This window comes from Arachis ipaensis, chromosome B4 (assembly GCF_059453495.1).
Source record: "Arachis ipaensis isolate K30076 ecotype BB chromosome B4, ASM5945349v1, whole genome shotgun sequence".
Classification (NCBI taxonomy): domain Eukaryota; kingdom Viridiplantae; phylum Streptophyta; class Magnoliopsida; order Fabales; family Fabaceae; genus Arachis; species Arachis ipaensis.
The window spans coordinates 121197020-121211689 of record NC_142439.1 but is presented as its reverse complement, the minus strand read 5'-3'; the positions used below and the strand labels follow the sequence as shown (position 1 = coordinate 121211689).

The 14670-nt window shown below is 34.0% G+C and overlaps 4 protein-coding genes across 4 annotated transcripts; 2 read left to right on the top strand and 2 right to left on the bottom strand.

Moving 5' to 3' along the window:
- Positions 1 to 403: 403 nt before the first annotated feature.
- LOC107636849 (protein LURP-one-related 10-like) lies at positions 404 to 13365 on the bottom strand. The gene is made up of 4 exons (XM_021121524.2): positions 13162 to 13365; positions 12505 to 12741; positions 866 to 1114; positions 404 to 412 (listed from the first exon to the last, which is right to left on the bottom strand). The coding sequence occupies exons 1-4, from the start codon at positions 13363 to 13365 to the stop codon at positions 404 to 406; spliced, it is 699 nt and encodes a 232-aa protein (XP_020977183.2).
- LOC107636848 (uncharacterized) lies at positions 2316 to 5465 on the top strand. Its single transcript, XM_088483558.1, has 10 exons — positions 2316 to 2622; positions 3238 to 3513; positions 3627 to 4116; positions 4189 to 4412; positions 4520 to 4597; positions 4685 to 4750; positions 4829 to 4897; positions 4973 to 5047; positions 5121 to 5174; positions 5408 to 5465. Exons 3-10 carry the CDS (start codon positions 3916 to 3918, stop codon positions 5463 to 5465), a joined length of 825 nt encoding a protein of 274 aa, XP_088339684.1. The 5' UTR covers positions 2316 to 2622; positions 3238 to 3513; positions 3627 to 3915.
- Positions 6563 to 7475, top strand: LOC148569004 (uncharacterized). The gene is made up of 5 exons (XM_088483557.1): positions 6563 to 6724; positions 6806 to 6892; positions 7008 to 7136; positions 7227 to 7346; positions 7440 to 7475. Exons 1-5 carry the CDS (start codon positions 6563 to 6565, stop codon positions 7473 to 7475), a joined length of 534 nt encoding a protein of 177 aa, XP_088339683.1.
- LOC148569003 (protein FAR1-RELATED SEQUENCE 5-like) lies at positions 8526 to 11247 on the bottom strand. Its single transcript, XM_088485757.1, has 3 exons — positions 10272 to 11247; positions 8692 to 10118; positions 8526 to 8606 (listed from the first exon to the last, which is right to left on the bottom strand). The coding sequence occupies exons 1-2, from the start codon at positions 10649 to 10651 to the stop codon at positions 9680 to 9682; spliced, it is 819 nt and encodes a 272-aa protein (XP_088341883.1). The 5' UTR covers positions 10652 to 11247; the 3' UTR covers positions 8526 to 8606; positions 8692 to 9679.
- Positions 13366 to 14670: the final 1305 nt, after the last annotated feature.

The window sequence follows — 14670 nt, the reverse complement described above, 5'->3', positions numbered from 1 at the left end:
TAAAAACGAACATATAGTTTCACATGTCAAACACAAAAATCTAAAAATACATAGAGGAAAGAAAACCTTGCCACAACTAACTAGAGGGCCCTCGCCATGAAAATCTCCCAAAACACAAACCTTGGAACAGAAGAGGCTCACCAATCACCAGTCATCACTCTGCAGAATGCAGATTAAACCTCCATCACCATTCTCACTCAACATAATACATACATCAAAATAATTAAATTATTCATAATAATAAGGAAAAAATTAAAGAGACAGTTCATCAGTTTCAATAATATTATTTGCACATTATCTTTTGTTTTTATCTTTAAGTGTTCATACATCTTATTGTCCATTTTATATTAAAAAAATTGAAAAAAAATTGATAAACCGGATGAACAAGTCTATTTTTAGACGATTAACCAGCCTATTTAAAACAGTATACACAAAAGAACTTTTTTTTATCAAAATTTATATTTTATAAAAAATTATCAATATATTATTTTAAGACGGGAGACTTAGATATATATGTTATAGTTTTTTTTAGTGCTATTCATCTTTTTTAGATTAATAATGTAGTAAATGATGTGTTCTGCTCAGATCTATGGAGGTTGTACACGCTTTCTTTTTTAGTCGTCAATTAATTATCATTAGTATTTTTAATTGTGTGAAATTTTATCTAATAGTATAGAATTATTTACTTTCTTTTACTGGTTAAGTGCTGACCAGATTTTAATAAAAGTGCTGGCCTCCTAAACTTTCTCTAATGTTATTTCAACTACTCAAAATTATTTGACAATTTTAAATATGAGTAATCTGAGCAAAAAATTTTTGTGATGGGTTCTCCCAATAAACTTAAGTTGTTGAAATAGCATTGTACCTCTCCATTTGTGTCATCATCTAAAGTAGTTATTATGTTGTTATTATTATAAGTGTTTGCACCCACAGATATGGCGTTCAGAGCTGCTCCTGCGATTGTATCCGCAGCCTTGACTTCATCATTATAATTGGTCGTAGACGAAGACTCGATGTGTTTGATCTCATCAACAATGGTAAGTAGTGCAACTATGAAGCCATAATCCACGTTTGGTTGAACCTCTACCTCGAAGGCCTCTTTATTCTTCGTCATCTACACGCATATGCATAAACACATACAAAATTGGATATATACAACGACCTAAGACAGAAACAACTTTAAAGTATTGACTGTGTACACCGTGCATTTTATATAATTATTCAATAACTTTTTAGATAATTATTCGTATGACGTACGTGTGTTAAGAATAATTATTGTAACATCTAATTTGACTTCTAAACTTGATAACAGTGGATCGAATTTATCGTTATCAGTTTGATACTTTGATTAATATCGCATTAACAATAATTATCTTAATAGATATATAAAAAAATCAACTATAGAAAGATATATTTAGTATAATTTATTTATATTATTATAATAATATAAAATTATTTTAAAGAGTAAATTAAATTATCCCTTATTACATATTACATATTGCAGTATTAGTTAAAATAAGTTAATTTATCATGATTAAATTTAACTATTCTTCTAACTTAAATTTTGATAACTTAACCAATGAGCAGTATAATTTTTTTTCACAATTTATAAAAAATAATAAAAAAGTTCTATTTTGTAATTTTTTTTCAAGTCACATATTTATTAATAAATTTCAATAAAAAATTTCAAAAATTAAAATAAATAAATAAAAAATTTAAAAGGCATAAAAAAATATTCTTATAACGTTATTGTTTGATAATTTTATCTTCTTTTGTATTTTTCAAAATAAAAAATCATTTTTCGTATAGAACTTCTTTATACAGTAACGAAGACAATTTCAAAAAAAAAAGTGGTTAAATTCAGAGTTATTGATAGCAGAAAAAAAAGATAGAAGAGAAAAAAAGTATACAGTCCGTACGAAATTTAAAATTCAAATTTAATTGGATGAAATTAGGAGAGGTTATTTTATAAAATGTGTACTCTAATTGAACTGTAGTTAAAAGTAAATTTTATTGTAACAAAAGATTTTTTTAATAATTAACTACCAAATATATTATATATGAAAAAGATTTTTTAAAAAATACGAAGAATACAAGAGAGAATTATCAAGATATAGCATTTTTAAATTTTTTATCTCTCTTAAATTTTTTTATTTGTTTTTTTAGTCTTTTGAGATTTTTTTTTTAAAAATAATTAATAAATATGTGATTTGAAAAAAAATAAATTATAAAATTAGATTTTTTTAATAAATTTTATAAATTGTAAAAAGAAATATACGATAGTTAATTAGTTGAGTTGTCAAAATTTAGATTAAATAAAAAACGGGCCTGCTACATATACAAGTTTACAAGCTTACAAGTTGGCCCAGCCCAAATAGAACTCACGCGCATAAAGAGTGATAACATGGCGCGTCAAAATCACGCGCTCAACACTACGGTTACGTATGGCAGACTCTTCCACTTCTTCCACTTCTCAAAACGCTTCGAAAACAAGGAAACCCTCCCATTTTCGAGCGAAAATCAAAGTTCAAAATATACAAATCGTTGTTCGAAACCTCCATCAAAACACCATCAAACTCTCCGTGAAGAATCTGAAGAGAAAACAAAGCAACAATACTCAACGTAAGTTCATTAAGATTCCTGTATATTTTACTTTTTCTTCTACGTCGTTCTTCTAGGGTTTACTATTATTCTTGCTTCTTTGTTACACTGTTCTAAGTTCTACGTCGTTCTTCTAAGTTCTACGTCGTTCTACGTTCTTGTTCTAAGTTCTCCTGCTATTGTTGTTGATTTTTGGGGGTTTATTCCGTAGATTCGGGGGTGTATACTGCTTAACCTTGTAATGTGGCTTGATATTGAAGCATGGTTGAGTGATATCTGACTGATATCTATATGGATGTATCTGAATAATATCTATGGGTGTATCTCACTGTTATCAATGGGTGTATCTGATTCTTACATATGGGTATATCTTACTGTTATCAATGGGTGTATCGGACTCATATATGCATGTATCTTACTGATATCTCAATTAATTTGATATTGAAGCATGTTTGAGTGATACCTGACTAATATATATGGATTTATCTGAATAATATCTATGGGTGTATCTCACTGTTATCAATGAGTGTATCTGAATCATATCTATGGGTGTATCTTACTGTTATTAGTGGGTGTATCTGACTCATATATATGGGTGTATCTTACTGATATCTTTGGGTGTATTTTTCGTTTCAGAGAAAATGGCAGCAAGAAACCAAACAAAAGACCTTAAGTGTGCCACACATCTCCTGAGTGATAAGTTCAGAAACATGACTGAGGAGAAGAAGGCAATTGTGAGGGATCTCGGATTCGGTGGGTTGATGCACATCCCACCACTAAGGGTGGATCACCAACTCTTAAGGGAACTGGCAAACAACTTCAAACTTGGGGAGAACAGACTGAAGACAGGATATGGTTCTTTCCAAATAACACCAAAGACAATAGGTGAGGCGCTTGGCATCAATGCAACAGGTAACTAGCTCAAAATTATAGGTGTATATTAAGTTGATGCTTGGGTGTATTTAAGGTTGATGCTTGGGTGTATTTGAACCGACTTTGATACTTTGTTGTTTTCCTTTTTGTAGGAAATCTGTTTCCTAAAAAAGTTGAGTATAAGAAACTTTCTGATTATGACAAAATAATTTATAGAAGATTCCAGGGTAAGACCCTCAAAAGTCTTACCGATGAAATGATGGAAATCGGAGTTGGCAACGAAGAGGAACGCCTGATGTTCAAGAGGATATTCATCCTCTACATACAGATGGCATTCCTTTTGCCAACGACGATAAACAAAATATCACCCGTGCACCTGGCCCCAATTTTTAAGATGGACAGCATATCGGAGAGAAACTGGGGGGGCATGTTTTGACCTTCATGATCAAGGGCATCACAGACTACCAGGAGAAGAAGAAGAAGGCAATTGATGGCTGCCTCTTTGCCCTGATGATAATATACTTTCATCTTTCAGAAAACAAAGGCAAGAAGAGGGCTGAAAGACCACCAAAGCCTTGGATTGCCAACTGGACTAAGGAGCAGTTGGTGGAAAGAATGACTGCAGAAAGAGAGGAAATTTTGGTAAGTAAACATAATATGTTGCTTGTATTTTATTTACCTGAATGCTGCTAGCTAAAATATCTAATGTTTCAGGGGATTGTGAAGATGGCGGAGACAAGAGCAATAGAAAAAATGAAAAAAAAAAGAAAAAAAAGAAAAAAAACAAGAAATAAAAAAAACAGAAAAAGGAAGGCGAGTCCAACATCGTCTTCGGAGACAGAAACAGCTACTGACAGTGACACTTCTACCTCTGAGTCTGAGACTCAAGAAGACTCAGAGGATTCAGGAAGAAAACACCCCAGCAAAAAGGGGAAAAAGTAAGTACCATACTTGGGTGTAATTTCTTTTTCGAGTTGGGTGTATTTTGTTGATCACGTTGGGTGTATTTTTAGTATGTTCTAAATAATGATTGTTTGCCTTCCAGAATGGACTCCAGAAAAAGAAAGCAGAGGCAAGAGGAGTCAGATTCTGATTCAGAATCTGAATCTGAACCAAGTGATGAGTAATGTCCTGAAATTATTACTCCTTTCTTTTGGCTTCATTATAAAGATTTCGTGTATTAACTGAAGTGTCTATTATTAACTTATAGGAGCGAAGAATCATCACCTGCAGAGAAGGAGAAGAAAAAGAAAAAAACAAAAACAACACCAAAAAAGTAAGCACTTCTTTGCATAATATTCTGTGATAAAATTAATTTTTTATTTCTGATTGGTACTCTTTTTTTTCCACCCAGAACACAACCAAAAAAGAAAAAAGTTGTCGTGGAGGATTCACCTCCTAAAGAAGACCAATACTTTGATGGGTACAGTACCTCGTAAGCTATATTACCGTCTATCATCGTAATTATTTTTGTTAACATCTTCTTTTATGAATGTAGTGAGACATATGAAATATCAAGTGACGAACTCGATGAATGGCTAAGGGAAAACGTTGATAAATCTGCTGCAGAGGGGTATGTCTTGCTGGGGTGTCTATTTCAGATTTTGGTGTGTGTTGTTTGCTAATAATTGTTTCTTGTTTCGCAGGGAGAACCAACATGACCTGCGATCGACAGAAGGTCGCTATGTGTCCTCTGAAACGTAAGAAGCTTTATTTAATAAAATCTTGTTATCATGATTTGGGTGTATTTTGTGGAACCATTTGGGTGTATTGTGTGGATCAAGTTGGGTGTATGTTGTTTATTAAGTTGGGATATTTCGTTTGTTGTGTTGGGTGTATATTGTCCATTCGGTTGGTTGTATCTTGTGCATTCATTTGAGTGTATTTTATACCTGTATCGTATTTTGTCTGAATAACATGAAATCTGTTTTAGAATACCGGCTGTGAACTTGGGAAGTGATGGTCCTTCCTCTCAAGGACGCACAGAATAGAGTAGTGTAAACCAGCCGTCACAGAGCATGTAATTTCTCTCTCAAATAACCGTTACTTTTGTTCTTCTATTACCCTTCTACTTCTAATTCTGTATATATTTTTTTAGAAAAAAAAGCCCTTTATTATTTTATTCAAGAAAAAAAAGGCAGGAAAAAAAAGCAAAAACTGCAAGTATGTAAGTTCTCAAAAAACAAAGCCTGTCTTCTTTTTGAATTGTTCGGGTGTATTTTTTGACTTTATTTGGGTGTGTTTTAGGTTGAGTCCGGCTGATTCGAATGTGATGGTTGTGAGGGAACAGACACCGTCCGAAGCACTTGCAATGTGAGTTTTCCAATAATATTTCAACCTTATAACCTTATTATTTTCAAAAGCATTGTTAAACTTTCATTTTTATTCTTGTTTAGAGTCCCGATTCAGGTTTTTGTGCCGACATCCCAAACAACCACTGAGACAGATTTTGAACCAACCCCTATGCTACAGATTGAAGGGACTACAGAAACGTAAGAAATAGTATTGGGTGTATATTTGTTTAGAGGTTGGGTGTATATTTGCTAACAGTTTGGGTGTATATTGTTCCTGATTAGTTTTTTTTTACGCCATGATTAATTTTTTGTAACTGTGCAGCACTCCTGAACCCCCCAAACAACTTCAAGAGACCACACCCACGCTTCCCCCAGCTCCAACTAAAATGTAAGTTCATCAGACTAGAATCAATCTTTGCTTATCATCCGTATATTCTTATTCTTATTCTTATTCTTATACATGATGACACAGTCATCCAGACGCAGAAGACGCTGCTGCCCTGTTGATGATGGCACGGACAGCATCCTATGTTCCTAAAACAGATCCATGGGTGCCATCATTCAGCCTTGGATTGACTGATTCAAGCCAGGAGGGGGCGTCAACGCAGGAGACAGAAAGGGCAAAATCTCCAGAATCTGCAAATTTGATAGAACAATTGGACGATTTGGTCCAAAAAATAGCAAGCAGTGCGGCGAAGGGAAAAAACAAAAGTCCACAAATTCAGAGGGGGACTGGGGGAGAAAGTTCTGCAAAGTTTCAAACTCCTGGGGGATTATATCAGATTACGGATGATATGAAACAAAAGTGCTACATCTGGGGGACGAGACTGAAGGAAGACGCAGATGGCAATACTAACGAGTATGAGGAGATGTGCACTCTGATTGGCCAAGGAGAATACATTTTGATGAGTATGCACCTTGTATCCCTCCAGGCAAAAAGTGATATAGAATCTCAGGTAATATTAGAATAACATTAATGCACCAAAGTCAATTGGAATGCTTATTAATGTAAAATTGATTTCGGCATATATTTCTAGATTGTATCTACCATCTGCCTCATCCTCAACCAGAAAAACGAAAAGAGGTTTCAAGAACAAATATACTGTCTCCCCCCCGATATTGTGGTAAGTGTTACTTCTACGAACTTTGGGTGTATTTTCTGTATTGATTTGGGTGTATTTTTTACGTTCAATTGGGTGTAAGTTTAGTATTTCATTTCTTGTTTCGCAATTCTTGCAGAGCATGGCACTTTCGGATCACCCAAAGGGGGAATTCGTATCACCGAAAACGAAAAAGGAATTCAGGGTGGAAGCCTACCCGAGTTTCATTCCCTTCATAGATAGAAAAAAATTAACTTCGCATCGATATGTAAGTTTTCGTTTGCTAAATTTGTTAGTACGCTTATTTACTTATATGCCAAATAAAATAACGCACTGTTGAAATGTGGGAATCCTTCAGATTTTTGCTCCTGTTTGCCACTTGGGTCATTGGTGGTTATGGCTGATAAATACAACAAAGCGGAAATGTCATATACTTGACCCGCTACACAAAAAAGCTCCAAGCGATGAGAGAAAGCAGGTTAATAGATTCACTATAAGTTGCCTCTGTCTTCTTTACTTTAATATTTAGGTCTATTTCGTTAGTTGTGTTGGGTGTATATTGTCCATTCAGTTGGGTGTATCTTGTGCATTTATTCGGGTGTATTAATGATTTGTTTTGCTATTTAAGGGATATGTATTTTCAAGATTGATAACATATGTCGGCGGGGAACCTCTGCAGAAAGGGGAGAACGAGAAGAAAATTAAAACATCATATGTTAAAATATCAGGCCAAAAAACAAGGTATAAATTTGTGAGTCTGAACATTAAACTTTCGTAAATGAGATTTGTAATTTACTTTCTTCGTTTTCAGCTATGACTGCGCTGTGTACGTTATGAAGTGGATGGAGTTAATTGAGCCGGAAAACATCAAAAACGGGAAGTATGAATGGGATAATTGGCCACAGGTAACTGTCTTTAGAACTATAAAATTCTGTATTACTTTACTCAATTAATATTGCTGTTTAAACAGAATATACTTTTTAATTGTAGGAGGAGGTGGACCACTATAGAGTGGAGTATGCTTCCCGGATACTATTCAGTGAGATGAATAAAGAAAGAGATCGGGCAATTAGAGAAAGTAGTGCTATAAGGCTGTCGAAGCCATCCTCTGTATTATTGAGTTTGTTTTGTCAGATTAATTCTGCTGATATAGAAACTGCGTAATCCAACTGTGGGTAGTTTGTAAATTGAACAAATGATGTAAATATTTGCCATTTATCAACAACTTCTATTCCATGTATATTTTTTCCCATAGTTAAACTATCTGTGCTGGTAAACTGTCTGTGATGTATTCAAAAGCTGTATTACATGTGGTAAAATATGAAGGAAAAAATCAAGGCATATATAAACGCAAATTATAAACTGTTACACCCAACGCAAGTCTAATAATACACCCAAGATTGCATAAAATATACACCCAAACTGTCTGTGCTGTATTCAAAATGTATGAATTACATGTACTAAAATATGAAGAAAAACATCAAATCAAATATACACACATAACCTGCGAATTTTTACAGCTTTTGTTCTATATGTATCTATATATGTGTCTATATGTAAATTGTGAATTAACAAAAATACACCCAAAAGAACAGTGCTTTTACACCCATATCCTATAAAACTATACACCCAAAGAGTTATCCCCTGCTGCTGGTACCCTGAACTGATAATTCATAACGTGTCCTTGATATTGGCTGAAATTTGAATGCGCCGCTGATGCAGCATCAAACAGGTTTATCTGAATATAACACTCACACATTAGCTAAACTATTAACGAGAAAAATAAACTCAATCGTCACAAATTTAAAGAACATTACTTTTACCTCGCTTAAAACTTTCGTCTTCTTCTTCTTTGTGGCATTTGCAATCTGTTTCTCCAGCTTTGAACCTAGCCTGTTTTTTGGACGTCCTCTTGTTCGAATCCTTGGCGGGCTTTGAAGCTCGTTAACGGATTCCAAGTTGGCGTCTTCGTGGGATAAAGAAGATGTCACCTTCCTTTTGGCTTTTAATGCTTCCATCTCGGCCATGACGTTATCGTACGCACGGTGTAGAATTGCAGTCAGCTCCTCCGATTCGGAGGCAAATTCGCAAATATTTTACGAACGAAAAACCAATTGGTCGAACCTCTTGCTTCTTGGCTCCATTAGTGGCTCGTCGTGGCTGCTCTTGATATGTGTGTGTCGCCTCTTTACCTTCTTGCTCCATCGTTCCAGTATGTATCTAGGGGACACTTGGCTTACTTGTTCGAAGCTTAACACGCTTAGTGCGTGACGGCAGAGTATCCCTCTCGACTCGAATAATAAGCATTGGCATTTTACCTCGGCTGCAACCGAGTCGTAAGTAACCACGAACTTGTTGAATATTGAGCTGGAAACTTGTTCTCTGACTTCGTATACTGAATAGCCTAGAGCGAAATTCTTTAATCTGGTGATGCAATTCGCCTTTCCTCTGAATTGCGCTTGGACTTCCCTAAACTTTGCGTGAGTGTACGCATCTTTAAACTGAGCTTCAATGGAGGATTTGGTTGCACACGGTATGACCGTGTGAAAATCTGCAGCATCTGATTCTCTCTCTGCTTGCTCCCTGCTTCCGAGGCAATTATCGTATTGTTTGACGAACTGAATAAGCGAGCTGTTCCGGGTGATATACTTGTTAAAAAATGAATGCATGCTCTCGCTCCTTTGTGTGCTTCTCATCCCTGCCCAGAAGTGGTGATCCAGATAGATAGGAACCCATATGTGACGGTCTTCGTACAGATCTGCATAATACACCCAAACACAGACTATAAATACACCCGAGGGAACATGCAATTTACACCTCTGCTGCAGATTTTAAAAAGACATTACATGAAAGCCACTTGTTGTCCACAAGACCAAAATTCAGCAGAAAATCATTCCAATTCCTATCGAATGAGTCTTTGCTGTGAGAGTTCCAAACAACTTGGCTCATTTCTTGCTCAATATCGGCATGTCCCTTGTACCCGTTTAATTTGCTTGGAATCTTCTTCATGATGTGCCAAATACACCAACGGTGAATTGTCGTTGGCATACAGGCCTCTAAAGCCAATTTCATTGATGCGCACTGATCGGTGAGAAACCCTTTCGGAGCGTTTCCTCCCATGCAACAAAGCCAGCATTGAAATAACCATTTGAATGATTCAATTTCTTCATTCTTCATCAAAGAGCATCCGAGAAGTGTTGACTGACCGTGGTGATTCACCCCGACAAAAGAACCACAGACCAAATTATACCTGAAACAAATTACCATGGTCCAGAATGCAAAATCATTAGGTACACCCTAACAAATGCTTCGCATACACCCAATGAAACAGCCAATATACACCTCTGCTGCGGATTCGTAAAAATAAATTAATTTAGCATCATAAACAGGGACAGTTTGTTACCTGTTTGTATTGTAGGTGGTGTCGAATGAAATGACGTCTCCGAAATACTCAAAGGCAGCTCTGCTTCTTGCATCGGCCCAAAAAGCCAGCTTAATCGATTGATCCTCTTCGAGTTGGAGCTCAAAAAAGAAATTCTGATTCTTCTCTTTCATTCTTAACAAATATTTCCCGAATTCCTTTGCATCTTCTTGTTCGGAAACATTCCGCACTTCCCTGGTAATGTAATTCCTCACGTCCTTTTCGATAAAATTTAACTCGCGGTGACCCGCGGCAGCCGCAACAAATGATTGGTAGGTTTTGCTTGGTCTGATACCGGCCTCCTCGTTATTCTCTATCGTACGACGAATGGACATGCTTAGTTCCCTGTGCTGTTTGAGCATCTCTGCTTTACTTGGACAGCAGGGGTGTGAATGATCCAGCACAACCTTTGAAATGATCCAAGCACCGACATCCTTCAATGTGTGTATATAAATTCTTGCAGGACAGTTTAGACCGGCTGTCGGATTGGTCTTCTTGGTCGGAGATATTTTAGATTTCTATTTTCCCTCTCTGCTACATGTAATCAGTTGATTCTTAATCTCGTTTCCCTTCCTATTTGTGCACCGAACTCTTGTAGAGAAACCTGCAGCCTTGGCGTAGTTCCTGTAAAATTTTCCAGCATCTTCAAGGGTGGTAAAGGTCATTCCGACCTTCGGAACAAGCTCGTCATCAACAACCGAGAGAGGCTGCACAATACACCGTGTCAGAACTGTGAATACACCCATAGATATGATTCAAATACACCTAATCATGTCTAATATGATACACCCGAACCGCAACAACTCAACTACACAATGACCTTTAAAGCCATAAACTGTAAATACACAGGCTGCAGAATACACCATGTCAAAAACTAAAAACACACCCAATCATGTCTGATATAATACACCTGAACAACAACAACTCAATTAAAATAACAAAACCAGTACTGTAGATACACCCACACTTCAAGCAAGAATACATCCAAAAAAAGACCTGATCTACACCCGAGCGTCTGCTATAAATTCTAGTTAATTAATCACAACTAATACATTGAATCGACAGATTCATGTTAACGTGTTAGTTTCACAGTCAATGTTCAGCAATTTTTCAACTACACAATGCTATACAAATTACTGAAAGAAAATTCATTATGCAAATCAAACCTCAGGAACTTCGTTAGATTCAAATTCATAATCCACTTCGCCTGGATTCAGCTGACAATCTGAGGTTGAATGATCCATTATCTTCAAAACGAGTTCAAACTTTGATTTCAGAAAACAACAAATCAAAATAGAAAACGAAGCTCGAGTTGCAGAGAGAGAAAAGGGTAACGTAAACGAAGAACATACCAGTGAGAAAAGGAGAGGAAAAGAACGATGGAGAAGAAGGAGGGAAGACGCGCGAGAAGAAGAACAACCAAATCTCAAAATAACGAAAACGAAGAAGGAAACAAATATTTTAAATTTGGTAGTTAGATATATGCGGGATGTTATATAGCGCGTGTAATCAACGTACGTGGAGCAGCGGGTATTTTGATTTTATTGTTTAATGAACTTGTAAAGCATACAAGCCCTAATGACTTGTATGCAGAGCTTTTCCGAATAAAAAAATAAATTTAGTCATGATAAATTAATTTATTTTAATTAATAATACTGAGACATGTAACTAGGAATAACTTTCCTTTTAAAATTGAGAGAATTTGGTAAAATTTATCATATATATATATATATATATATATTATGATAAAGAGATAAAGATTCTCTTTGATAGATAATTAAATATTTATTTACAAAAATATATTTTTTATTTTTATTAATTTTTTTAAATAAATATATACTATTTTTCAATCTTTCAACACAAAAACTCTTTATCATAAAATTATCCTAAATGATCACATTGTAATAAATTTAATTATTTTACTATAAAATATTTGATTATTCTAATAATTGATTATTTTGTTAGAAATTAAAGACACCTAAAATAAAATACATAATATTAGTGGCTATTATATTCATTGATATTTTTGCGTTAACCAAGTGCTGAGTTGATGATCTTAACTGTTACTATTGTCTATAGCAACCTATTAATTAACAACTTGCTGATATGGTCATGTGTTCCCACTGAAACGAAGCCTGAGTTTCGACGTTAAGCAAGCATAACAGGAATTATCCAGAAAATTATTTTGATAAATTCTAAACAAGTTTTGACTAACCTTGGCAAGAAGGGTAGACGATCCATGAGCACAAATATCGCAAGACCTTTTCTCAGCACCAGCGCAAACCTTAAAGTCCCACACACTTTCTTTGGTATTTTTAGCCAGATACACATTAAGATCAATATTCTTCTTTTCTGGGATTAAAAACGTTGATCGCTTCGCTGAAAACAGCAAATCACTGGAATTTGTGCTTTGGCCTTTGAAAACTCTCCATCTATCATGCATCGATATTATCTGCAAAAATAATACATCATAGTTACATGGAACATAATAAGTTTTGGTACAGAAACAAACAAATATATGATAAGTTATATGTAAAATATTTTATGTAAAAAATATACATATGACATTTTGATACACAAATGAATTAATATGTGGGGTTATGTGCAAATTGAATGATACGCAGCACACTATTTAATTAGTGAATTCATGTAAATATGTAATAGATTTGATGAATAAGTACTATTTTAAATGTCTATTAAAATGTTTAAATATATAGTTGTGTAAAACTATATGGTAGATATAACAAAAGATCATTTTTTAGAAGATTGAACTATTGAAGTAAACTATATATTGCTAAAATATAGAAAATATATATAGGTGAACAGGTGATGAATTGAAGGAGCTTTTATGTCTAAAAAATTTGAAATAAACCTTCTTTGATAGAGTGAAAACAGGGTTTCCAGAAACATCGTATATAACACGACGGTCCTTATCGAGTGAGAAAGAAGGTTCATGAATACGAAAAATGACTTCGTTGTTGATGTATGCGACACCCTTGTCGGTTTCAATCTTTATATTGATAGGAGCAGGTTTGCAATACTTAGTGTTAATAATTGAGATAAGCTCAGTTCCCATTTTTGAATCAAAAGGGAAGAATTACTGTGATGATGAGTAGTGCGTAAATCCTTTTGATTTGAGTGTACAATAATGTTCTTACCAGTTAGTTATTAAATATTACTTGCTAAACGGTAATAGTCCAAAATAGTGTCACATTCAAGGAAATTGAATGGAAATCAGGGTATAATAGGCACTTTTTATTTTTTATATCGGATTAATATTAGTATATTTTTAAATTTGGACTGCTGTAATATTTTTTTAAAATGTGGGATGATTTAATTTAGAGGGTAAAAATCAAATTGTCTGATTATTTAGAAGTATAAAAATTAAACCGTTTAATTTTTTGGTACAAAAATCGAACCCTCTAAATTTTGTATATTTATGTTTAAAAAATTAAAAAAATTTGAGGTACATTAGTTAGAGGGTCCGATGTGTGTTTAAAAATTAAAAAATATTTGAAGTACACAAATAGAAAGATTTGATTTGTGTATCTTAAATTTTTTTAATTTTTTAAATACAAATTCGAAGGTCCGATTTGTGTATGTGTCATAGTTTTAAAAATTACAGAAAAAATACAATGTTAAAGTATATCATTTATTTGTGTATAAATTAAGACGTTCCTATTTATAGATTAACAACGTAAGAAAATTATTAGTTTAAATTTTAAAATATAGATGAAATATAAATTAACTGAGGTAGATCTAAACATTAACAAACATATATCGAATTTTATTTTTTAAATCGGTCAAAATTATATTTTTAAGAGTTTTATTATTTTAAAAATGGTATTTTTATACCTATAAAAATTAAATTTTGTATAATTACAGGTACTCGTATTTTGTTTATAGTGTAAATGAAATAATTTTAAACGTAGTTCGTTTAAACGAAATACGTTCAACATTTAAACGAAATACGTTCAAAATTATTTTATTTACACTGTAAATGAAATATGTCATACGATGCAATTTTGTAAAAACGCTGCAATTGTTTATCCGTAAATAATACATTTATTTAATTTATATATAAAAAAAAATCCCTAAGTTTTTTCAATAAAACTTCACATCCAAGTAATTTAACTAAGTCCAACCAAATCTTTTAGATTCAGATGCTACATCTTCTTCTTCTTCTGCCTCTTCTTCTTCTTATTTCAAATTCACGCATGCACATTCTTCTCCACCCTGATGCTACGTCGTCTTCTTCTTCTCCTCATTTTTTATTTTTTTCAATTTTGTTACCGTCATCACCGATAGCACCTCCTCCTCCTCCTCCTTCTTTTCTTATCGGAATTTCTTTTTCTTTTTCCTTTTCATCCTTCTCCTCCAT

Bases quoted from the DNA above. Each gene is read 5' to 3' on its own strand.
- LOC107636848 (XM_088483558.1), top strand. From the start codon at position 3,916: ATGATCAAGGGCATCACAGACTACCAGGAGAAGAAGAAGAAGGCAATT. The intron at 4,413-4,519 runs GTAAGTACCATA...TTTGCCTTCCAG, and splicing joins CCCAGCAAAAAGGGGAAAAA to AATGGACTCCAGAAAAAGAA. The intron at 5,048-5,120 runs GTATGTCTTGCT...CTTGTTTCGCAG, and splicing joins GATAAATCTGCTGCAGAGGG to GGAGAACCAACATGACCTGC.
- LOC148569004 (XM_088483557.1), top strand. From the start codon at position 6,563: ATGAAACAAAAGTGCTACATCTGGGGGACGAGACTGAAGGAAGACGCA. The intron at 6,725-6,805 runs GTAATATTAGAA...ATATATTTCTAG, and splicing joins AAAGTGATATAGAATCTCAG to ATTGTATCTACCATCTGCCT. The intron at 7,347-7,439 runs GTTAATAGATTC...TTGTCCATTCAG, and splicing joins CAAGCGATGAGAGAAAGCAG to TTGGGTGTATCTTGTGCATT.
- LOC148569003 (XM_088485757.1), bottom strand. From the start codon at position 10,651: ATGCTCAAACAGCACAGGGAACTAAGCATGTCCATTCGTCGTACGATA. The intron at 10,119-10,271 runs GTAACAAACTGT...AATTTGTTTCAG, and splicing joins ACCACCTACAATACAAACAG to GTATAATTTGGTCTGTGGTT.
- LOC107636849 (XM_021121524.2), bottom strand. From the start codon at position 13,365: ATGGGAACTGAGCTTATCTCAATTATTAACACTAAGTATTGCAAACCT. The intron at 12,742-13,161 runs GTTTATTTCAAA...TTATTTTTGCAG, and splicing joins TTTTCACTCTATCAAAGAAG to ATAATATCGATGCATGATAG. The intron at 1,115-12,504 runs GTTAGTCAAAAC...ATATGCGTGTAG, and splicing joins CGTCTACCCTTCTTGCCAAG to ATGACGAAGAATAAAGAGGC.